Source organism: Bombina bombina, chromosome 4 (assembly GCF_027579735.1).
Source record: "Bombina bombina isolate aBomBom1 chromosome 4, aBomBom1.pri, whole genome shotgun sequence".
Lineage (NCBI taxonomy): Eukaryota > Metazoa > Chordata > Amphibia > Anura > Bombinatoridae > Bombina > Bombina bombina.
This window is the reverse complement of record NC_069502.1, coordinates 1,164,622,468-1,164,648,763: the sequence shown is the minus strand read 5'-3', so window position 1 is coordinate 1,164,648,763 and position 26,296 is coordinate 1,164,622,468. Positions and strand designations below refer to the sequence as shown.

Genomic DNA, 26,296 nt, shown 5'->3' with positions numbered 1-26,296 from the left:
ACAATAAAAATACAATTTTTCTGTAACTGAAGAACATTGGAATTGAAATATTAATAACTTCTGTTGGGTTAGCGCGTGTTTGATACGTTTAAGGTTTATTCTTTCACACTCTCCATTAAAGTCTATGGGGAGAATAAGTTAATGCGGTTGTGATATCCGAAATCCAGAAGTTAGAGCATATCTATCTATTTATCTATTGGATACTTATAGAGCGCAAACTAATCACCCGTGAGGGTCTCAAGGCGCTAAGCGAAAGCGATAGGAGGAGGGGTGGGAGGGGATGGGAGTTCAGCCGAAGAGCCAGGTTTTGAGGTCCTTTCTGAACTTTGTAATGGAGGTGGATTGTCTGAGGTGCAGCGGGAGGGTGTTCCATGTCTTTGCTGCCATGTGGGAGAAGGTTCTTCCGCCCGCTGTGGATTTGCTGATGCGGGGGATGACTGCGAGTGCTTGGTCAGCCGATCAGAGTTGTCTGGCGGGGGTGTAGAAATTTACGCGGTGGTTGATGTATTTGGGTCCAATGTTGTGTAGGGCCTTGAACGCGTGGGTAAGCAGCTTGAAGGTGATTTTCTTGTTGATGGGGAGCCAGTGAAAGTTCCTTAGGTATTCGGTGATGTGGCATTGGCGAGGGATGTAGAAGATGAGTTTGGCTGAGGCATTCTGGATACATTGGAGTCTCTTTTGGAGTTTGATGGTGGAGCCGGCGTAGACTGCGTTGCCATAGTCCAACCGGCTGCTGACGAGGGCGTGGGTTTTCTTGGTTTCGGTAGGGATTAACTTGAAGATTTTTAGTAGCAGGTGGAGAATGTGGAATCATGTTGAGGTGATGGCATTGATTTGTCTGTCCATGGAAAGTGAAGAGTCCAGGATGAAGCCTAGATTTTGTGCGTGGTTGGTTGGGGTTGGAGGGTGACCGAGGGCTGTGGGCTACCAGGAGTCGTCCCATGCGGATTTATTGTGTCTGAGGAGGAGAACTTCTGTGTTTGTCTGTTTTGACTTCGGTTTTGATTGCATGCAAAACTTGTAATGTGCATGCTAATCTGCTTGCGCAAACAATTACTTCTAACCATGTTTGTGCTCAAGCAGGAGTGCTAAATAGCACACAACTTGTAATCTATCCCTTTATGGAATAATAAATATTGAGTTGAGTGTCCCTTTAAGTACTTTTTTTGTTTCAGCTATTCACAATTATATTCCTACTGTAGAAGGGGTAAGTATCATTGTTCAGCGACTTCATAATGATAGTTATTTATACTAAGGCAAATCAGTGTGTAAAAAACAGATTGTTTAATACCCTGTCTGTTTGTTTAAAGCAAACTACAAGAGTCTGAGAAGAGGAATCAGGAGCTTTCCACTGAAATCGAGAAGCTTAAGTGGGAAACTGATGAACTGCGATCGGAGAAAGGTAACTTATCCTTACACATACAATAATAAGGAACATATGTTAAATAATAGAAGTTACAAGAAAGGGAGTTTGTGGAAAGGCGTGTGTATTATAAATTAGAAACAGTTCACCTTTGTGAGTAAATAATCCACTATGTATAGAGCCAATTAAACCAAATAGAGCCCCAATGAGAAACAACGCCTTGATCGGCCTCCTCCAAATACAATGCTGCTGTAGTGGGTATACGACCTGCTGTATATAAATTATACCAGGTCCCGTTTTGCCAGGGAGCAGAGATCCTAATACAGCCAAAAGCTGCTGAGCCGACTATGTCGGTTTCTCTCACCATCACGGCGTGCGGTCCCATCAGCTGGCAATGAGTAGTCCCGTCATCTGTGACGTCACATTTAGTGAAGACAATGGAGGAGTGGAGCAGGTACAGGCTCAAAAGTGGAGGTCCATGCAACAAGCAAACAATCCCTCTGGTGGTAACAGGGTCAACAAGAAGGAGGTCGGAGTGCTTGTAAAAGTAAATAATTTTTATTGCATCAATTTAAGAGATTCATGGATATACCAGAACAACAAGCAGGTGAGCGTAGAACAGGGGGCTTACGCGTTTCGACTGAGCGCCTTACTCATAGCCTGGCTAGATTAGTGGAGTGCTTGTTGTTCCAATTAGCACTGCTGATTAGATCAACAGCAGTTTCTGCTTAGTACCAGCAGTGCTCTGTAGGTCCAGAGCTGTAGTTCTACTGTGTGCTTAACCCCTTTGCCTGGTTGAAAAGTCTTAAAATAACATGTTATAGTGAGTTAGAGCTTGGCATTTATCAATTATTATGGTCCTTTAATACAATGGAAGCCAAGTAGAATTTTTCACTTCCCAGCACTACAAATTTGCATTAGTTATAAGAAGTACAAACAGATATAACAGAGAACAGAAATACTTTCCTTATCATTTTTCTTTTATGCATCATCCTCCATTAGCCCAGGTTTCACTTTGTCTTTATCTCTTTAACTGAGCTGTCAAGTAACACAATGAGGAGTGTGCATTTCTCTTTCCGTGTAATCAACAAAGCTAACAGACCATCACTAGTTACATATTGCAGCCTTGATCAGCACCATGTATGGCACCTATAGATTCACGTATAAAAAGAAAATGATTGCAGTGCTTTCTCTTTCTTTTCTTCAATAGGTGTAAAACATCAGGAGTCCCAGAATTCTTTCCTTGCGTTTTTGAATAATCCTACCTCTGTCTTGGATCAGTTTGAAGTAAGTCCCAAATGAAAGGCCCCTATAAATCATGCAACAAGTATTTAGTGTTAATAAATTAATGTGCAATGTATGAAGCATGCAAAATGTTTATTAACCCATCGTCTACAATAGCATTACACTCTGGTTCATCTTAAAAAATAATATAACCAATTCTGAGGACCCTTTTTATTGACAGTATTAGAAGATTTTTTAAATAAAGTTCTGTTAATAATTTTGCTTACTGCTATGAAATACACACAGCGGTTTGGAGATGATGATTATATTTGCAGCACACTAAATCTATGCTCAGAAGCTATATGTGTATCACCATATGTGTATCAGTGCAGTACATTGGTAGCCTTGTTTAATGATCATTAAACTGACAGTATTTGTGTGATGGGTTTCAAAGCTCTCTTTTTACAATTTAGTTTTTTTTAAATTTATTATTGTTATCTCTTTTTTATGATTTCGTATTGTTCTGAAATCAGATTCTGAAAAACCATAAACCCTTATCCTAAAATGTCTACACAGAAGCATGTTGGGTACAGATAGCCAGGCTGTGTACAGTTGGATATGTTTCATACTATACTTTTTGTTTGGAGGATTAGCTGGTGCATTTTGCAGATGTTATGATAACCACATTGCAGAAGCACAATTCAGTTTGCACAGAAGCGTGGGTACGTTTTCGGTGGGTGTGGTTAATGTTTGTCTGTTTAGCGACAGATGTGCTATTGTGGGTTGACTTTGCCAGGTTTGGAAGATGGGACTAGTGGAAGAATATTATGTATAAAAAACTGGTTAATTGTTGTATTTGTTCTTTTAAGAGAGAGGAATGTAAACTGTAATGTGGTGTCCACTAATGCTCACTTGTCTACAATACATAGCATCTACTGCTGCCCAGTAATGCACAATTGTTAGTTCTGCCCATTTATAGATAGCTGTTAGCTCTGCCCACTTATAGATAGCTGTTAACTCTGCCCACTACTAGATAGCTGTTAGCTCTGCCCACTAATAGATACTTTTAGCTCTGCCCACTAATAGATAGCTGTTAGCTCTGCCCACTTATAGATAGCTGTTAGCACTGCCCACTAATAGATAGCTGTTTGTTCTGCCAACTAATAGATAACTGTTAGCTCTGCCCACTAATAGATAACTGTTTACTCTGCCCACTAATAGATAGCTTTTAGCTCTGCCCACTAATAGATAGCTGTTAGCTCTGCCCACTTATAGATAGCTGTTAGCTCTGCCCACTAATAGATAGCTTTTAGCTCTGCTTACTAATAGATAGCTGTTAGCTCTGCCCACTTATAGATAGCTGTTAGCTCTGCCCACTAATAGATAGCTGTTAGCTCTGCCCACTAATAGATAGCTGTTAGCTCTGCCCACTTATAGATAGCTGTTTACTCTGCCCACTAATAGATAGCTGTTAGCTCTGCCCACTAATAGATAGCTTTTAGCTCTGCCCACTAATAGATAGCTGTTAGCTCTGCCCACTAATAGATAGCTGTTAGTTCTGCCCACTTATAGATAACTGTTAGCTCTGCCCACTAATAGATAGCTGTTAGTTCTGCCCACTAATAGATAGCTGTTAGCTCTGCCCACTAATAGATAGCTTTTAGCTCTCCCCACTAATAGATAGCTGTTAGCACTGCCCACTAATAGATAACTGTTTACTCTGCCCACTAATAGATAGCTGTTAGTTCTGCCCACTAATAGATAACTGTTAGCTCTGCCCACTAATAGATAACTGTTAGCTCCGCCCACTAATAGATAACTGTTAGCTCTGCCCACTAATAGATAACTGTTAGCTCTGCCCACTAATAGATAACTGTTTACTCTGCCCATTAATAGAAAGCTGTTAGCTCTGCCCACTAATAGATAGCTGTTAGCTCTGCCCACTTATAGATAACGGTTTACTCTGCATACTAATAGATAGCTGTTAGCTCTGCCCACTAATAGATAGCTTTTAGCTCTGCCCACTAATAGATAACTTTTAGCTCTGCCCACTTATAGATAGCTGTTAGCTCTGCCCACTAATAGATAGCTTTTAGCTCTGCCCACTAATAGATAGCTGTTAGCTCTGCCCACTAATAGATAGCTGTTAGCTCTGCCCACTAATAGATAGCTGTTAGCTCTGCCCACTTATAGATAGCTGTTAGCTCTGCCCACTAATAGATAGCTGTTAGCTCTGCCCACTAATAGATAGCTGTTAGCTCTGCCCACTAATAGATAGCTGTTAGCTCTGCCCACTAATAGATAGCTGTTAGCTCTGCCCACTAATAGATAGCTGTTAGCTCTGCCCACTTATAGATAACGGTTTACTCTGCATACTAATAGATAGCTGTTTACTCTGCCCACTAATAGATAGCTGTTTACTCTGCATACTAATAGATAGCTGTTTACTCTGCCCACTTATAGATAACGGTTTACTCTGCCCACTAATAGATAGCTTTTAGCTCTGCTTACTAATAGATAGCTGTTAGCTCTGCCCACTTATAGATAACGGTTTACTCTGCCCACTAATAGATAGCTGTTTACTCTGCCCACTATTAGATAGCTGTTTACTCTGCATACTAATAGATAGCTGTTTACTCTGCATACTAATACCAGTGTACACTAACTGTTTTCACTGCAGTAATGTTGCAGTCAGTAAGATCACCCCCTCTGCATTAGAACAAGTATTATTACATTTGCCATATCTTTCCAATCAGGGACAGGATTTACACATATGCTTTTTCAGATGAAAACAACATTTATTCATTCGCTTGTGAAAGAAGATCCGCCCATTTTATCTGCACTATTTAATTTAAAAAGTGTGATTGCAGTTTTGTTTATAACTGAAGGGATTCATGTAATTGGCACTTGGCAGCCTGAGGTTTTCTTGCCCAGAAACAAAACTGCTTTATCGTCTTTATGTACCATTGGGGTAGGACTAAAGCACAGATTTTGGTGACAGTCTGTTGTGGCTTATTGGGCAGCACCAGGTGTAGGGAAGAGACGCTTCCTCTCATGTATACAGCTGCAGTGCATTATCTGGTAAGCACATGATTGCTCATTTACTTGGGTTTCAATAAACTGACTTCTTCATAGAAGCCCTTTGGCTTTTACTTTATTAGCTTTAAAGTGAAGATTGGTAAAATACTTTACTATACCCTGCTACATAGGCCATACATTTTATTAAAGGGACAGGAAATACAAAATGTTTCTTTCATGATTCAGACAGATTATACATTTTTAAACAACTTTCCAATGTACTTCTGTTATCAATGTTGCTTCATTCTCTTGGTATATTTTATTGAAGAAGCAGCAATGCGCTACTGGGAGCTAGCTGAACACATTTGTAAGCAAATGAAAATGGGCATATAAATTCAGCCACCAATCAGAGGTGATGAAAATCCAATGAAAATGGGCATATAGGTTCAGCCACCAATCCTGAACCTTTCTAGATATGCTTTTCAACACAGGATACCAAAAAATTAGGCAAATTATATAATAGAAGTAAATTGTAAATTTGTTTTAAATTGTATGCTCAATCTCAATCATGAAAGAAACATTTTGGGTTTCATGTCCCTTTAATTCCTTGTTCTGTCTTCCAATTTAGCAATTAATGCACTACTTAAACATTCATATTTTTCTTTCTCTCCTCTCCAAATATCTTTCTTTTTCTTTCCTTTCTATGAATTCCAATCTCTCTTGTACCCTCCATATAAATGGTTTCTAAAAATAAAAGTTCTAATACATGGTAAACTCATACTGAAGTGAAAAACACACAATTCCTTCCCTCTTTCTTTATAAGAGTCAGTCGTTCCAGTAATGTGAGTTCAGGTAATTAGTAAATTCAGATTGAAATCTTGTTAGCCTAACCAATGAGTATTTAAAGGGATACAGAACCCAAAATGTTTCTTTAATGATCCAAATAAAACAGGCAATTTTAGGCAACTTTCTCATTTACTCCTATTATAATTTTTTCTTTGTATCTTTATTTGAAAAAGCAGTAATCTAAAGCTTACTAGCCGGCCCTTCTTTGGTTCAGCACCCTGGATAGCGCTTGTTGATTGGTGGCTACCAGGTGCTGAACCAAAAATGGGCCGGCTCCTAACCTTTATTAGATTTATTAATTTAGAAAGTTGTTTACAATTGCATGTTCTAATCCTGAAAGAAAAACAAATTTGGGTTCCGAATCCCTTTAACAACACAAGCATATGACTATACAGTCGCTGTGCACTGCGGTCCTCCTGTGTTTCTCTGCTGTTGTCGTGATGTGTGTGTGTAACCTGTTTTCCTCCTCTCTTTGTTGAAGCGATCACCGTCCTGCAATCCAGCTAGCAAAGGCAGACGTGTAAGAGGTTGTCTTGGTTTGTGTGCACCCCCTTTTCTGCCTGTGGTATAAATGTCTTTGTTTTACATGGCTCATTTCAGGCTTCTTCTCTGGTCAATATCTTTGCATGTGGTGTGGCTGCATTTATTGTAACCCCCCTTGTTACCTGCATCATAAATATCCAGCAGCTAAGGGGTTACTGCTCTTATTTTTATTTAATAATTTAACCATGTGCTGCCAAGGATATATTTAAAGGGACATAATACTCATATGCTAAATCACTTGAAACTGATGCAGTATAACTGTAAAAAGCTGACAGGAAAATATCACCTGAGCATCTCTATGTAAAAAAGGAAGATATTTTACCTCACAATTTCCTCAGGTCAGCAGAGTAAGTTCTGTGTAAAAAGTTATACTCAGCTGCTCCCAGCTGCAGGTAAAAAAAAAAAAAAGAGAGAGAATGAACAGCAGCCAATCAGCATCAGCAGTGCTGAGGTCATGAACTCTTTTACTGTGATCTCATGAGATTTGACTTAACTCTCATGAGATTTCATAGTAAACTTCCTTTAAACTGAATAGGGAAATAACATGAGAGTGCACGAGGCTCAACCCCTTAGCTGTCCCGGGACAGACATACTGATTTGCTGCTTAGAAGTCCTTTACAATGGGATGTGGCTATTGAGAAACTTTTGAGGTAAAATATCTTTCTTTTTTACATAGAGATGTTCAGATGATATTTTCTAGTCAGCTATGCTGCATCACTTTCAAGTGTTTCAACATTTTGGTATTATGGCCCTTTAATACTAAGTGCTGCTGGCACTGACCCAGCTGTAGTGCAGACGTTAAGGCAATCCATGTAAAGTGACATTTCAATGCAAAAATGACATATATCTATTGATTTTTCTACAAAAATCACTATTAAAGTCTGTGGGGATTTTTGTAGATCACCACAAATGTGTTAAACACATAGGTAAAGTTATGTTTGGGAAACACAAGCATTTCAGCCTCCTTAGCAGGACCAATCGGAAGCGTGTACTTGCCAATGACCTGTGGTTTTCTGCTCAGAAGCTTGTGGCATCCAAGCAAGACTTTTACCTATGTGTTTTACACTTTCTTTCAGTAATGAATAAGAACATGTCAAATTTCATCCAAGCGTCCCTTTAAGATACTTTCTTGCACAATATATTTTAGGGCAGCTATAAAGCTTTAAAATAATTTGCTAAGTAAATCTGCTATAAACTTTGTTTAAAAAAAAATAGCTGCCAGTCTCAGAGCAGTCTAAGCTTCTTATTGGTGCATTCCCACCAATCAGATTCTTGAATGCTCCGGGATGAGCCCCATAAACACTGCCATGTAGTTAAAACGAAAAAAGTTACTTAATAAACTAATATGGGGCTATATAATCCCAGAATCGTTTGATCTGGAATGTCCATTTAAAATACTGGGATTAAATTCTTATGTTTATTTGATCACCTTTATTGTCTAAATTTGAAATATTTTAGTTAACCCAAAGTTTAATATAGGTGTCAACCTCCATTAGCGTTTAAACTTCTTTCAGTTTTATTTGTAGTATCTGTTCCAAGGACATTTTTATTTAGTAAATTCGTTTGACAGATTGTAGGCCTGGCGTTATCTGCCTTTCCAATCATTATTTTTTATTTTTGAATCCATTTATTTATCATTTTTTTCTTTTGTTCATTTTGCAATATGAAAGGAATAATAAAGTTTGCAGGCCAACATTACGGTATATTAGCAGGTGCAAGGATATAATTAAAATTTCTGCTTTTGTTGCAACCATCCCTTAAATAACAGATCAGTTCAGCCCAAATGGTAGTTCTAACTTACTCTCTCCTCAATGTTTCAGATGGATTCTGTGGATAACTTTACACTGTCCAACACGCCATCTCGGGACGAGGACGTCAAATCCCAGGTCATATCACGCTCCAGATCTCCTTCTACAATGAGTGATATTGAACCTGCTGAGGTACAGTCTGCTTTCATGATGATGTGTTGCCGTCTGTCATGTTCATTCCCTGGTGTGCCACTTCATTAGTGCTACCCATATGCGCCGCCATCTCTGATTTGTACTCCAGTGATTGCAAACTTTCTAGGATGGCACCATTTATGTGTGGCTCAGCATCTGTGTGTACCCTTGTGTGCAGCATGTGGTGTTCCCTTTTTATGGGTGAAACCCCAGCACTGTTTGCAACCATCTTGGTGATATGTTTCTTTATTATGTCCTTTCTAACATAGCACCTTTGATATGTCCCCTTTGTCGATAGTATATCCTCACTAGCATGTCTGGTCTTGTGTAGCAAGTTTAGTATATCCTCCCTAGCATGTCTGGTCTTGTGTAGCAAGTTTAGTATATCCTCCCTAGCATGTCCGGTCTTGTGTAGGAAGTTTAGAATGTCCTTCCTAGCATGTCCGGTCTTGTGTAGCACGTTTTATATGTCCTCCCTAACATGTCCAGTCTTGTGTAGCACGTTTAATATGTCCTCCCTAGCATGTCCGGTCTTGTGTAGCATGTTTAATATGTCCTCCCTAGCATGTCCGGTCTTGTGTAGCAAGTTTAGTATGTTCTCCCTAGCATGCTCGGTCTTGTGTAGCAAGTTTAATATGTCCTCCCTAGCATGTCCGGTCTTGTGTAGCAGATTTAATATGTCCTCCCTAGCATGTCCGGTCTTGTGTAGCACATTTAATATGTCCTCTCTAGCATGTCCGGTCTTGTGTAGCAAGTTTAATATGTTCTCCCTAGCATGTCCGGTCTTGTGTAGCAAGTTTAGTATGTCCTTCCTAGCATGTTCGGTCTTGTGTAGCAAGTTTAGTATGTCCTCCCTAGCATGTTCGGTCTTGTGTAGCAAGTTTAGTATGTCCTCCCTAGAATGTCTGGTCTTGTGTAGCACTTTTAATATGTCCTCCCTAGCATTTCTGGTCTTGTGTAGCACATTTAATATGTCCTCCCTAGCATGTTCAGTCTTGTGTAGCACATTTAATATGTCCTCCCTAGCATGTTCAGTCTTGTGTAGCACGTTTAATATGTCCTCCCTAGCATGTCCGGTCTTGTGTAGCACGTTTAATATGTCCTCCCTAGCATGTCCAGTCTTGTGTAGCAAGTTCAGTATGTTCTCTCTTTCATAACCTGTCTAGTAAGCATTTTTAGTATGCCCTCTCTTTCATAACCTGTCTAGTAGCATGTTTAATATGTCCTCTCTTTCATGCCCTGTCTAGTAGCACGTTTGGTATGTGCTCTTTTTCATGCCCTGTCTAGTAGCATGTTTAATATGTCCTCTCTTTCATGCCCTGTCTAGTAGTACGTTTAGTATGTCCTCTTTTTCATGCCCTGTCTAGTAGCACATTTAGTATGTCTTCTCTTTCATGCCCTGTCTAGTAGCATGTTTATTATGTCTTCTCTTTCATGCCCTGTCTAGTAGCACGTTTAGTATGTCTTCTCTTTCATGTCCTGTCTAGTAGCATGTTTAGTATGTCTTCTCTTTCATGCCCTGTCTAGTAGCACGTTTAGTATGTCCTCTCATGCCCTGTCTAGTAGCACATTTAGTATGTCCTCTCATGCCCTGTCTAGTAGCACGTTTAGTATGTCCTCTCATGCCCTGTCTAGTAGAACGTTTAGTATGTCCTCTCATGCCCTGTCTAGTAGCACGTTTAGTATGTCCTCTCGTGCCCTTTCTAGTAGCACGTTTAGTATGTCCTCTCATGCCCTGTCTAGTAGCACATTTACTATGTCCTCTCTTTCATGCCCTCTCTAGTAGCACATTTACTATGTCCTCTCTTTCATACCTTGTCTTGTGTCTCCTACAATGTATGTTACCCCATCTACTACTCATTTGTTTCCATTCTACTAGCTGACTAATTATAATGTGTGTGAACCTCTGCACCCTCTCTATAGTGCTTCTAATTATGGAAACCTTATGTCTCCACTTATTTATTTACTTTTCTTTTTAAATCCACACACTAATTAGCTATTTTCTTCCTAAATGGAAAGAGTCCACAGCTGCATTCATTACTTTTGGGAAATAAGAACCTGACCACCAGGAGGAGGCAAAGACACCCCAGCCAAAAGCTTAAATACTCCTCCCACTTCCCTCATCCCCCAGTCATTCTTTGCCTTTCGTCCCAGGAGGTTAGCAGAGAAGTGTCAGAAGTTTGTTTTGTCTCTTATGGAGGGTAGTACTCTTAGACATGGGACAGGAGCTTTAAGTAATCCTATTAGTCTCTCAGTGAGGGTCTGGATGAAAGTTAGAGTCCGGAGATGCAGGGAGAGTCTTTCTGCAAAACTATCCCGACTCATATTAACAGCTCTACAAGCAATCAGCGTTGTCAAACTTCGCTGCCTGCTTTCTTCTCTCACGTCCATGGCGGAGGCGCTGTTACTATTCGTCACACTTGAAGGGCAGTGTTCCTGTTCCATGGCGTAGATTCCGGTAAGATCGTTTCATTTTACTTCATCAGAATGTACTGTAGCTTATTTGTTTTCCGTAAGGAACTATCTTGCGGGACATATTAAGTATAATATAGGGCCTCAGTGAGGCTCCTTTGGTATCTTGGAATCGAGGTTTAATATCTCCCGAGGGCGTTTATTGAACAGGGTTTTTTTTTAATCATGTTTATGTGATTCAATCTGCTTATGTGTAGTGTAACTGGGCTCTTGGCTTAGAACATAAAGGCCTTTGGAAGTGATGAGACCTTATGGTTGGGCGCGCTTTTTTTGGACTGCACGGTTCACCTTGTGACTGGACGTGTTTACGTTTTGGTCTTCCATTTCCGCATTCCTGACCGTGTGGCGACTAAAGAAATTAGAGTCTGCTAGTGTCTGGTTCTAGGAGGCGGTGAGTGCCCCAGCCATTGTGGGTGTCAGGTGCCGTTTAAGTTTTTTCTTTAGTCCATTATTATTATATTCTCTATCTAGTTATGGAGGATTCTGATGCTGAGACTGTTCAAATTTCAGATTCAGATTCTTCGACTTGTGAAGAATGCGAATTGGCCCCGTTGACACAGGCCAATCAGTTATGTTCGATATACCGTTTTAGAGTGCCCTGTTCCTCAGGCTTGGGGAATCAGGGGTCTTCTGAGCCATCCGCCTCTGGGGGTTCTGTCCTCCGAGAGTTCCCTACCGCTCCCTACTACTACAGACGTTTATTTGCATTTGTGCTCCTGCCCGATCATCCCGGGTCTTCCGGCCTTGGGTTAGCCTATACAGTTCCCTGCGGTGTAGCTGTCCCTGAGTGTTGTGCCTTTCGTTACAGAATAGCTTGTCTTTGCATTTTACTCAGACACGTTTTTGAGTTATTAGAGGATCCTATCCTTAACGGATACGGGAATCCGCAGTATTCTACTTCGAATGGCTCATCTCATTAGACATGAGGGGATGACATAATTTCCAAATTGTCTGTTTATTGAGATCTTTCCCAGTTTTTTTGTTGGAAGAGCAGGGTTCCGTTTGACTGGCCCTGTGGGTATACCTGTTTTCTTCCTGGGCGTTAACCTACGAGTTGCCTTATATTTGCTTTTATCCGGTTAGGATGTCTTTTAATTTTGATTATGTGTTTCCTTCGGGAACTTCTGGGATCAATTCTCTCTGGTTGCTTCTTCGGAAGTTTGGTAAGGGACACGTTAGTCCTCTGTTTGTCTGTTTGACCTTCCCCTCTGAGGGAGGATTTAGGCAACTTGACAGTTATGAACCCAGCTGCGGCTGGTCCTGCTGGGATTCAGATCTTCTGTCCTGTGGCTTTTTCAGACACGTGGCGCCTGTTCTGCCTGGCTGGTCCGGTGGGGCGCTGAGTGCTTACATTATTATTTGTGTGTTTTCTTGTTTTTCTTTACAAATTCAGCTAAGCAGTCTAAGAGGATCCCTATGACAAGGGGATTGTGTCAGTCCTTATTCAGCCTTCAATCTGGTTGACTGGGTCAGTGGAGTTCTGCTGCGTCACTCTCCTTGCTCCGATTTCCTCGGGCCTAGAGTTTCGTTCCTCTCTTGGGAGGATTGGGGGCTTAGCGCCATCTTCCCGCCGTTTTGGGCGGTTTGGCCTTCTAAGGCTCTGGAATTGTCCTTGGACTTGATCCTGCTGTGGTTCTCTTCTTGAGACCTTTTCTGGGGACCTTCGGGAGTTGGTTCCTTTGTAGGGACATGGGCAGTGTGGTCTCCTTGAGCTCTGTCAGGGTTTATTCCCCGGAGCTGGGGAATGCTCCGCATCCTTCTTTCATCTTCACCTCTGATTTTATGGGGGTGATGTGGAGACTAGCCTTTGCTCGAGTGACTTGTCCTCGAGGTATCTTGTGACTGTTTCCGCGTAGGGCTCTAGTGACCTTGTTTTGGTCTTTGCTCCCTTAGCTCCTTGGAGCGTTGGGGGCAAGGGGTGTTCTCGTCTTTGGTCGGGACTTGCAAGTTTTTCTTGTTGTCCATTTGACTTTGGACATTGTAGGTATGGTTATCCCCCGGGGGTCTGGTTTTTATATCAGACGGGGGATTTCATTTCCAGGTTCCTATTTGTTTGGGGGCTCGGATCTCTCCTCGCTCTGGTTCTTCCGGTGGTTGAGGTTCTCACTCAGCGTTTCCTTTGTGGATCCCATTGTGGGTTGTACCGGACTGTTAGGATCTAGAGCTGGTCTGGGATTCCCCAGTTCCAGAAAACTTGGGCTGGGTCCTTTGGGCTAGTTTCAGTTCAGTTCAGTTGGCTAGGTTTCTCTTGTAAGATGTATCGAGTCCACGGATTCATCCATACTTATGGGATATTCTCCTTCCCTACAGGAAGTGGCAGAGAGAGCACCCACAGCAGAGCTGTCCATATAGCTCCTCCCTTAGCTCCACCCCCCAGTCATTCTCTCTGCCTACTTAACTGCACTGAAAGAAATTATTTCAGACATCACTGGAGGGAAAGGCCATGCCCTCCCTCAGGATAAAACAAATAAGATGAGGACCAAACAAAATAATTTTCGTTCCTTTCGGAACTTCAAAGGTCCCGCTTCAGCTTCCCCTGCAGCAAAGCAAGAGGGGAATTCTGTATATATAGGGTAATGTGAACAATCTAACTCACTCCAGATATAGCCTCCTTCACTAGTGTAGTCTTCTCACAAGTGACTACACCTAAAGTTTTTGAAAAAAAGAAATTATAGTGGGGTAGGAAGGGGCGCTGAACCGCAATCTGGAAATGTATATAACTTAAGACCTTTGCATTAATTTATATTTAGTTGGGGTAGAGAATACCAATATTAAATCTTATATGAGGTGTGATGATAAAATAAAATAATATAATATAATAATCTTCTATCTTTTAGTTGGGGTAAAGAATACCAATAATAAGTTCAAGGTGTGATGATAAAATAAATTAGTATAATAATCTTCTAACTTTTCAGTGGTAATATAATGTGTGGTGCATAGAAAGCTACTTAGTGAAGGTGTTAATGAAAGTGTTAATCTTTTAGTTAGTGTAGATAATACCAATAATATGAGGTTCAGGTATGATGATAAAATTAAATAGTATAATAATCTTCTATCTTTTCAGTGATAATATAATGTGTGCTGCGTGGAAAGCTGCTTAGTGAAAGTGTTAATGAAAGTTAAAACATGCTAATTTCTCCTTGTTTATGTAAGGTAAAAAAAAAAAAATTAAATTAAATCGTGAGAGTAAATAGGTGTGAATTTAGTGTTAGAGCAGTAAGTTTAAAGTGACTCTATGTCACCAGGTAGATCTTCTGTGTATATAGTATACATGCAGTATGGATGATAATTGTGCAAAAAAATATAGTTAAATATATTTGTGATTAAATTAGTACTGGGAACTAGGGATCCTCACAAGTTTTAGATTTTAGGTAGAAAATATGGATCCTAATTAAAAATGAGAAAAAAGGGATAGTATGCAGATTAGTGTTATAATGTTAATTTATTAAGTAAGTTCATACTAAGAAATAAAAATTCCTTACAGACATTAATAGCAATAAAATATTAAACATTAATGTTCTAAAAATTAGATTCTAAAAACTTAACACCGGTGTTATAAATGCATTAAAAACTACAATTCTAATTTAAAACTACAATTCTGATAGAAAAGACTCCAATAGGATCCATAGTTCCCAGTACTAATTTAATCACAAATATATTTAACTATATTTTTTTGCACTCCGACTTTTCACTACAACAATTATCATCCATACTGCACGTATACTATATACACAGAAGATCTACCTGGTAACATAGAGTCACTTTAAACTTACTGCTCTAACACTAATTTCACACCTATTTACTCTCACGATTTAATTTAATTTTTTTTTTACCTTACATAAACAAGGAGAAATGAGCATGTTTTAACTTTCATTAACACTTTCACTAAGCAGCTTTCCACGCAGCACACATTATATTATCACTGAAAAGATAGAAGATTATTATACTATTTAATTTTATCATCATACCTGAACCTCATATTATTGGTATTATCTACCCTAAATAAAAGATTAACACTTTCATTAACACCTTCACTAAGTAGCTTTCTATGCAGCACACATTATATTACCACTGAGAAGATAGAAGATTATTATACTAATTTATTTTATCATCACACCTTGAACTTATTATTGGTATTCTTTACCCCAACTAAAAGATAGAAGATTATTATATTATTTTATTTTACCATCACACCTCATATAAGATTTAATATTGGTATTCTCTACCCCAACTAGATATAAATTAATGCAAAGTCAGTCTGGAGACCTAACCAGGCTTGGAACAAAGGTAAACAGGCCAAGAAGCCTGCTGTTGCCTCTAAGACAGCATGAAGGGGTAGCCCCCGATCCGGGGCCGGATCTAGTAGGGGGGCAGACTCTCTCTCTTTGCTCAGGCTTGGGCAAGAGATGTTCACGATTCCTGGGCTTTAGAAATTGTGTCCCAAGGATATCTTCTGGACTTCAAAGACTCCCCTCCAAGGGAGAGATTTCACATTTCTCAATTGTCTGCAAACCAGACAAAGAGAGAGGCGTTCTTACGCTGTGTAGAAGACCTAAATACCATGGGAGTGATCCACCCAGTTCCAAGAGCGGAACAAGGGCTAGGTTTTTATTCCAACCTGTTTGTGGTTCCCAAAAAATAGGGAACTTTCAGACCGATCTTGGATCTCAAAATTCTAAACAAATTCCTCAGAGTACCATCTTTCATGATGGAGACTATTCGGACTATTCTTCCTCTGATCCAGGAGGGTCAATATATGACTACTGTGGATTTAAAGGATGCGTATCTACACATCCCTATTCACAGAGATCATCATCAATTCCTCAGATTCGCCTTTCTGGACAGGCATTATCAGTTTGTGGCCCTTCCTTTCGGGTTGGCCACGGCTCCCAGAATTTTCACAAAGGTGCTAGGGTCCCTTTTGGCGGTTCTAAGACCGCGGGGTATAGCCGTGGCGCCTTATCTAGACGACATCTTAATTCAGGCGTTGACTTTCCAGCTAGCCAAGTCTCACACGGACATCGTGTTGGCTTTTCTGAGATCTCACGGATGGAAGGTGAACATAAAAAAGAGTTCTCTCGTCCCTCTCACAAGAGTTTCCTTCCCAGGGACTCTGATAGACTCGGTAGATATGAAAATATTTCTGACGGAGGTCAGAAAATCAAAACGTTTAATCACTTGCAGAACTCTTCATTCCATTCCTCGGCCATCAGTGGCTCAGTGTATGGAGGTAATCGGACTCATGGTAGCGGCAATGGACATAGTTCCTTATGCCCGCCTACACTTCAGACCACTGCAACTATGCATGCTCAAACAGTGGAATGGGGATTATGCAGATTTATCTCCTCAACTGCATCTGGACCAAGAGACCAGAGATTCTCTTCTCTGGTGGTTGTCTCAGGACCACCTGTCTCAGGGAATGTGTTTACGCAGGCCAGAGTGGCTCATAGTAACGACAGATGCCAGCCTGCTAGGCTGGGGTGCAGTCTGGAAATCCCTGAAAGCACAGGGCTTATGGTCTCAGGAGGAATCTCTCCTCCCGATAAACATTCTAGAACTGAGAGCGATATTCAATGCGCTTCAGGCATGGCCTCAGCTAGCTGCGGCCAAATTCATCAGATTTCAGTCGGACAACATCACGACTGTAGCCTATATCAATCATCAAGGAGGAACACAGAGTTCTCTAGCGATGATGGAGGTAACCAAAATAATCCGATGGGCGGAGGATCACTCTTGCCATCTCTCAGAAATCCATATCCCAGGGGTAGAGAACTGGGAGGCGGATTTCCTAAGTCGTCAGACTTTTCATCCGGGGGAGTGGGAGCTCCATCCGGAGGTATTTGCCCAGCTGACTCAGCTATGGGGCACACCAGAATTGGATCTGATGGCGTCCCGACAGAACGCCAAACTTCCTTGTTACGGGTCCAGGTCCCGGGATCCCCAGGCGGTAATGATTGATGCTCTAGCAGTGCCCTGGTCCTTCATTCTGGCTTATGTATTTCCACCGTTTCCTCTCCTCCCACGTCTGGTTGCCAGAATCAAGCAGGAGAGAGCTTCGGTGATTCTGATAGCGCCTGCGTGGCCACGCAGTACTTGGTATGCAGACCTGGTGGACATGTCATCTGTTCCACCGTGGACTCTGCCAATGAGGCAGGACCTTCTAATCCAAGGTCCATTCAAGCATCCAAATCTAACTTCTCTGCGTCTGACTGCTTGGAGATTGAACGCCTGATTCTATCAAAGCGTGGTTTCTCTGAGTCGTTCATTGATACCCTGATTCAGGCTAGAAAGCCTGTCACCAGGAAAATCTATCATAAGATTTGGCGCAGATATCTTTGTTGGTGTGAATCCAAGGGTTACTCATGGAGTAAGATTAGGATTCCTAGAATTTTGTCCTTTCTCTAAGAAGGATTGGAAAAGGGATTATCAGTTAGCTCCTTAAAAGGACAAATATCTGCTTTGTCTATTCTTTTACACAAACGTCTGGCAGATGTCCCAGACGTTCAAGCGTTTAGTCAGGCCTTGGTCAGGATCAAGCCTGTATTTAAACCTGTTGCTCCACCATGGAGCCTAAATTTGGTTCTTAATGTTCTTCAAGGGGTTCCGTTTGAACCTATGCATTCCATAGATATTAAGCTTCTATCTTGGAAAGTTTTGTTTTTAGTAGCTATCTCTTCGGCTCGAAGAGTTTCTGAGTTATCTGCTTTACAGTGTGACTCACCTTACCTAGTTTTCCATGCATATAAGGTGGTTTTGCGTACCAAACCTGGGTTTCTTCCTAAGGTTGTTTCTAATAGGAATATCAATCAGGCGATTGTTGTTCTTTCTCTGTGTCCTAATCCTTCATCAAAGAAGGAACGTCTGTTGCACAATCTTGATGTGGTTTGTGCTTTAAAGTTCTACTTACAAGCAACTAAAGATTTCCGTCAAACCTCTTCATTGTTTGTTGTTTATTCTGGTAAACGGAGAGGTCAAAAGGCTACGGCTACCTCTCTTTCCTTTTGGCTGAAAAGCTTCATCCGTTTGGCTTATGAGACTGCTGGTCAGCAGCCTCCTGAAATAATTACTGCTCATTCTACTAGAGCAGTGGCTTCCACATGGGCTTTTAAAAATGAGGCTTCTTTTGAACAGATTTGTAAGGCGGCGACTTGGTCTTCGCTTCATACTTTTTCCAAATTTTCCAAATTTGATACATTTGCTTCTTCGGAGGCTATTTTTGGGAGAAAGGTTCTACAAGCAGTGGTGCCTTCCGTTTAAGGTACCTGTCTTGTCCCTCCCTTCATCCGTGTCCTAAAGCTTTGGTATTGGTATCCCATAAGTATGGATGAATCCGTGGACTCGATACATCTTACAAGAGAAAACAGAATTTATGCTTACCTGATAAATTTCTTTCTCTTTCTCGAGTCCACGGCCCGCCCTGTCTATTTAAGACAGGTAGTATATTTTTATTTAAAAATCTTGAGTTACCATTGCACCCTATAGTTTCTCCTTTTTCTTCCTAGCCTTCGGTCGAATGACTGGGGTGTGGAGCTAAGGGAGGAGCTATATGGACAACTCTGCTGTGGGTGCTCTCTCTGCCACTTCCTGTAGGGAAGGAGAATATCCCATAAGTATGGATGAATCCATGGCCTCGATACATCACAAGAGAAAGAAATGTATCAGGTAAGCATAAATTCTGTTTTTTCTGGGTGCCGATGCCCCTTGGGCTTTCCTTGGTCGGCTTGCTGAAAGAGTGTGATGGCTTTGCTGCTCTGCAAGAAGAGGGTTCGCTGTGGAACCACTGCAGCTATGGCACCTTGTCTGTGTGCTAGCCAGTTCACATCTTCAGGGGATTCCTTCCAGGTCAGGGCCGTTGGAGATTTGTTCTCTCTGTTCAGCTTATGGCTGGGTCCTGGCGGCAGGTGCTCTGGCCTTTCGGGCCCTTTTGCCGGCCCCCTTTGTGGGGGGGCGTATATACTTCTTCGGAAGTGTGGTCCCTATCTTAGGGCTTCTCATGTCTTCAGGAGGTTGGGACAGACGGGTTATCCTATTTCGGAGAGAGGTACGCTCTCTGGGTTGTTCTGTCCATCTGGAGAGTTGCTGGCTCCGCCTTGAGTCTATGTTGGGCCTTTAGCTAGATCTCTAGGTCTACGGCCTTGTCGACGGTCTCCATATGGTTTTTCGGGTTGGCATCTGAGCACTGTTGTAATGGCTGTGCCATTTTTCCGCTCATTTTTTGAGCTGGCGTTTTTGTCCCCTAGTTTCAGACCTGCCGATGTTTGGACTGGCCCGGGTGGAGGTAGGTCCTGAGATCCATTGTTTTTCTCGGATCTTGGGGGCGCATTAATCCTTGTTGAGGTTCTGGGCTTTCCTTTTATTTTCGAGACCTATGTGTAGTTCTGGCATTTTTGGTTGCCTAGAGTGTGCCTTCTTAGTAGAGGTTTAGCACATTTGGTAGCCACTTCTAGCAAGTATTCCTTCTGTGTCATCCTGGGGATGGCTGCGTGTTTTTTACTCAGGTGTTTACCTTCGCCTGGGTCTGCTACATGTACTTTTGCCTGAATACTTCAGTGTTCTGAGTTCGGATGACGTTTGGTTTCCGTTTTCAGTTGTTACTAGGCGCTGGTTGACTTGCTGCCTGGCAAGTGAAGGGTTGCTCTTTGAAACCAGCTGCAGCTGTTTGCTCCTTGATTATGTGCTAGCTAGCTGTTCCAATCCTTTGCAGGATGCTGGGAGACCTTTTCTCTGTTCTGCTACCTGGTTCTAAACCTTGTGGTTTCTATTTGGATTCTATTTGGATTGGGCGTTGCCTCCCCTTATTGTCAGGACCCATTTGGGTCTTGCGAGCTTGGTTTGATTTTGGGGATTTTCCTTTTATGGCGTTTGTGGTAACCTTCAGTTTCCGTTTGGTTCTTCCTTGCCTTAATCCTTGGGGAGTTTCAGCTGGGGTTCCCTTCCCTAGTGAAGGGTGTGTGGTGGGGGACCGACTGTTCGGCGACGGTGTCTCCCGGAGGACTGTTGGCTCAGTTGAGTCAGATGTTGCGGTCTCTAGCTAGGCTTCCGGGCTATCTGCTGGTCAGTGTCCTTGGGGCCTTTTCCCTTCCTGTTTCTCAGCTTCGGACGAAGCAGGGTTTTTTGTTGGGTAGTGGTTTCAGGCCTGGTGCCCTCAGAATGGGCCACCTATGTACCCTCCCGTTTTGCCATTCAGTGTCCTCTATAGCTTGGGTATTGTTTTCCCAAAAGTAATGAATGCAGCTGTGGACTCTTTCCATTTAGGAAGAAAAACATAAATTATGTTTACCTGATAATTTTATTTTCTCCCGATGGAAAGAGTCCACAGCTCCCCACCCGTCTTTTGTATGTGGGGCGTCTTGTTTTTTTATTCTTCTGGCACCTTTTTCACCCTGATATTTCTTCTACTGTTCCTTGTTCCTTGGCAGAATGACTGAGGGATGAGAGAAGTGGGAGAAGTATTTAAGCCTTTGGCTGGGGTGTCTTTGCCTCCTTCTGGTGGCCAGGTTCTTATTTCCCAAAAGTAATGAATGCAGCTGTGGACTCTTTCCATCGGAAAAAAGAAAATTATCAGGTAAGCATAATTTATGTTTTTACAAAGGCGCTATTCAGTTTATTATAGTTACTTTATTTTGTTTGTGTTTATCCACAATTCTATATTCTTATGGATTTACCAATGAAAAATACACAGCAGAGAACAAACTCTTCAAGCCCCTCTTAATAAATACAGACACGTTTGATAATGTGTTGACTGTTATATTGTGTATAAGATTTCTCAAGCATGCAAGGCTCATTTTTGTCTTTTGTATAACATGCAGGTAGGAGATCACCCTACTCGCTCTGTTCAGACACCAACAATGAGGGCGTCCTATATCAGTTCTGGCACTTCCACACCCAAGGTAATGCATTGTATTGAACTGAATGAAACACATTTCACCAGGAAAATAAAGATGTTCTTATAGACAGAGCATACAATTTTGATCAACTTTACTATTTACTTCTATTTGCTTCATTCTCTTAATATCCTTTATTGATGTAGCAGCAATACAGGAGCTAACTGAAAACGTCTTCTAAGCCAGTGAAAAAAGACATATTAAATTACAGCCACCAATCAGCAGCTAGATCCCAGTATTGCATTGCTGCTCATAAACCTGCCTAGGTATGCTGTTCAACAAAGGATACCAAGAAAACAACACAAATTAGATGACAAGTAAATTGGAACATTGTTTAAAACTGTTTACTTTATCTGAATCATAAATATTTAATTTTCCTTTACTGTCCCTTTAAGGGCATCTTTTAGTGTTGTTGAGAAGACTACTAATGATATGGGTTATATTTGGTTCTTTACTAAATATCTGTAGACCCTGTGGGGTTTACAGTTTATCACCAGAAATGATTTGAAAAGGACATTATTAGCTCTTGTTTTTGTGTAAACATAGTGCTTGTCACACGCTCCCTAGAGTCAAATAGGTTTTCAAAATGCTGCAGTTGCCTAAACTAGCTAAGTTATAGATTTTTCTTTTTGGTCTCTCTAGGGAGTGTTTTTTTTATTTTTTTTAATTTATCATTTATCACCTTTCCCGTCGCACTGTATCGGCTGCACCTCTCTGCGAGTCCCTTCATTGGCTCCCTATTCACAGCAGAATTAAATTCAAAATTCTCACCCTTACATACAAAGCTCTCACCAACGCCGCTCCCCTCTACCTATCCTCTCTAATACACAAGTATACTCCAGCCCGTCCACTAAGATCCAACAATGACCTGCTCCTTGCAACCGTGACTATCACCTCCTCTAATGCTAGACTACAGGACTTCTGTCGTGCATTACCTACCCTCTGGAACACTCTCCCTCGTGCTGTCAGGCTTTGCCCTAATCTTTCTTCCTTTAAATGCTCCCTGAAGACTTTTCTGTTCAGAGAAGCCTACCACCCAAATCAATAACAAATTAATTTCACTTACCTAACATTTCCCTCATCTAAATCTGTATTAACATCCTTCTCAATCTTGCAGTCCTCACCTCCTGTTTCTCAACCTCCTACCCTTCTAGATTGTAAGTTCCCACGGGAATAGGGCCCTCAATCCCTCCTGTATGTGTTTGTAAATTTTGTCCTGTCTCTTACAAGTTTTATATTGTTTTATTTAAATGAATTGTATCCATGGACAGCGCTGCTGAATATGTTAACGCTTCATAAATAAAGTATAATAATAATAATAATAAATAATTTGTATTGAAACTTTGCCATAATACAGTAATAGCTCAATACAATGACATACATGCAAAAGAAGAAAAATGAACAGAAAAAAAAAACTTTTACAATATATTAAGATTTCTTGATCCCAAAAGGAAAAATTGCCATACAAAAATATTAATAAACTAAAATATATAACGGCATAAATAGCCATTGTAGGGCATTAGTAATGTCATATCATGAGAAACAAATACAGATTAAATTATGCATTCAGTATACTTAGGTTATAGAGTTGAGGATAATTATCTAAAACCTAACATCAAGGCGAATAACATAATATAGCTACATGCGATGCCCTATCCAAAAAAGTGCAAAAAAAGGAAAAGGAAAAAACTGGGGGGGGGGGGGGAGAAGGAAAGATGGCCTCATCTTTTGATACTTAAACACAATAGGTACTATCCTCTAACAAGACTTAAATTTGAATTGTGTATATGTAAGGCTCTATTGAACTACTAAAAAAATATGACAAGAGGCCCAAAGAAGAAGTGAACTGAAAAAGTCTGAATAGAGGGGTAAATAAAACTCCACATGCACTGGATTATACAGGAGAGAGAGAAGAGAGAGAGAGGGGAAAAAAGAGGGGATTTAGCTCCCTGTAAAAATACCTCTATCAATCTGTCATTTGAACCATTCTGAACACTTGAAAAATGAGACCACTTGGGTTTGAACCTCTATAGGAAAAGATAAGATCAATTTCTTGATTTCATATACTATTACACATCTCATATTGGGCCCAATGATCTACAGCTCTCTGCTCTGGTGAGATTATCTAAGATGTCTCGTCAGCACTGCAGGGTCCTTTAAAGGGATGTTAAACAGTCTGTTTCATTGCTGTAATAAAAAAGCACTAAGCTGGAAATCATTGCAAAATGTATTATTCATCTATTTAAATGGATTTTACCTTTTATTTCCTTTTTTCCCCTACATTTGTGCAGTGTCCTTTACTTTCTGTCACACCCTTACAAGGAGGAGGGGCCTCTGCAGGAAGGTTTATCTTAGCCTGATGTCATAAAACTTCTAGGCTGGTTACTATTAAGTGAATAGACTAGATAACAGGGAGTCAGACTTGCTCATGCCTAGATCAGTCAAAATATTACTTACAACCCCAATTCCGAAAAAGTTGGGACAGTACGGAAAATGAGAAGAAAAAAAAGTGTCATTTAAAAATTCAATTCCCCCTGTAGTACATTGAAAACACATTATTAACACATTATTTGATGTTTTAGTTTGTGAATGTAATGTATTTTTGAAAATATACACTAATTTCAAATCTGATGACTGCAACACGTTCCAAAACAGTTGGGACATTCAACTTTTTACCACTGTGTAACATCACCTTATCTTTTAATAACACTTATTAAGCAACACGTACCAAAAAAGTTGGGACAGGGGCAATTAAAAACTAATAGCGACGTGACAAGTTGAAATAAGAAGGTGATGTGAAACAGGTGAGGCAGTCGCGTAATGATAGTATATAAGGAGCCTCCAAAAAATGCCTAGTCCTTCAAGAGCAAGGATGGGTCGAGGCTCGCCAATCTGCCAACAGAAGCGTCGGCTAATAATCCAACAATTTCAGAACAACATTCCCCAAAGACAAATCGGTAGGATTTTGGGCATTTCACCTTCTACAATGCACAATATAAGGAATCCGGTCAAATCTCAGTGCGTAAAGGGCAAGGCTGAAAACCACTTCTTAATGTGCGTGATCTCCGCTCCCTTAAGACGTCACTGTATAAAAAACCTTCATGAGTCTGTAATGGATATCCTGACATGGGCTTGGGAATACTTTGGAAAACCTTTGTCAGTCAACACCATTTGCCACTGCATCCACAGAGGCAAGTACAAGCTTTACTATGTAAAGGAGAAGCCATACATCAACACTGTCCGGAAGCATCGCCGACTTCTCTGGGCCTGGTCTCAGCTGAGATGGACAGTAGTAGTCCGACGAGTCAACATTTCAAATAATTTTTAGAAAAAACAGCTGTTGTGTTCTCCGAGCCAAAGAGTACGGATGCTAGCATGCCCTGCCCGCAGTCCTGATCTGTCTCCGATTAACAGCGCTGCGGAATCTGTTGCCGCTTTATAAATAAAGAATAATAATAATATGTGTGGCGCATTATGAAGCACAAAATAAGGCAACAAAGTCCCTGTACAGTTGCACAGCTGAAGACATGCATAATGGATGAATGGGGGAAAATTCCACTTGCTAAACTTAACCAACTGATGTCTTCAGTGCCCAAGCGCTTAATAAGCGTTATTAAAAGATAAGGTGATGTTACACAGTGGTAAACAGTCGACTGTCCCAACCTTTTGGAACATGTTGCATTCATCAGATTTGAAATAAGTGTATATTTAAAAAAAAAAATACATTAAATTCACAAAATAAAACATGAAAATAATATGTTAATAATGTGTTTTCAATATAATAGAGGTTAAATTGAATTTTCAAATGACTCTTTTTGTTGTTGTTCTTTTGCATTTTCCATACTGTCTCAACTTTTTTGGAATTGGGGTTGTAAGTTTCAAAGATGTCAGCTCCCATATCACACTTGAGTCAGGACTACACTGAGAATTTCTAAATGCCCATCATGCAAGAAAACAAGTTGTTTGCTATTTTTTACAGAATCTGTTTCTTTTTAGGTTTACTTTAACATTTGTTTTTACAGAAGGAGCACTGTTTAATATCCCTTTAAAGAATTTTAGAAAGGCAAATGTTAGCCTGATAGCTGTTTATCTAGCTATACAGGTACTGCATGTGAATAAACACTTACAATATAATATAATGCTCAAAAAAAGCCCCAACAGATTTTCTGAGATTTCTCTTCATTTCGACGCAGTTTTGATCTTCAGCTCCATTGTCTGATAAAAGTTAATTAATTTTGAATCATGAGTTTAATTTGTTAAACATATTCCTTGATCATTTTTCAGTTTGCACAAATCATGTTCATAGATGTTATAAAGATACTAGACAAAATGAGGCACTTCGGTTATAAATATAATTTCTTATGAAATAATAGTAAATAGTTTATTTCAGGTGTTTTTATCAGGCAACCGTAGCTGTGCTGAAGTAACGTGAGTCCTGTAACTTTGCATTTGACTATTCTATAAAGAGACATGGAGATCAGATGAGACAAAGTTCTGCATTTTTAACAAAACGTTCCTTTTTGTTATTATAAATGTATCTTTTTCCGCTTGGTATCTTTTGTTGAAATTTAGTCCATACTTATTATTATCATTTATTTGTAGCGCGCCAACAGATTCAGCAGTGCTATGAGGGAATACTGAGGTTTAGGAGTGCACATGCCTGATATCGCTGCAAATATTACGATCATATAGTGCTCCAGGCAGGTGCATGCTTCTGATAAAAAAAAGAATTGTACACTATATGGAAGAAAGTTTAATTTTGACTTTTCAAAAAATATTTTTCAATTGGAATTCCTCACATGGTGTTTCTCTTCTGACTTGTGCACTTTATAATTGTGATACCACCATATGTTATTAATTCTCTAAAGCGTTGCTGTTAATATTATTAATAACAATTCATTTGTGCTAAAATTGTGTTTGTGAAAGTTTTCAGACTTTTTTCTCTTGTAAGGTGTATCCAGTCCACGGATCATCCATTACTTGTGGGATATTCTCCTTCCCAACAG

The 26,296-nt window shown here is 40.5% G+C and overlaps 1 protein-coding gene across 1 annotated transcript in view; it reads left to right on the top strand.

Annotated features, from left to right (window-relative positions):
* The window catches only part of CDC42BPA (CDC42 binding protein kinase alpha), a 643,466-nt gene that overhangs the window by 534,645 nt on the left and 82,525 nt on the right, over positions 1–26,296 (top strand). The window contains exons 20-23 of the mRNA XM_053712628.1: positions 1,311–1,402; positions 2,574–2,650; positions 8,815–8,934; positions 21,216–21,296. Coding sequence (XP_053568603.1) covers positions 1,311–1,402; positions 2,574–2,650; positions 8,815–8,934; positions 21,216–21,296 — 370 coding nt within the window. The remainder of the gene's footprint in view (positions 1–1,310; positions 1,403–2,573; positions 2,651–8,814; positions 8,935–21,215; positions 21,297–26,296) is intronic.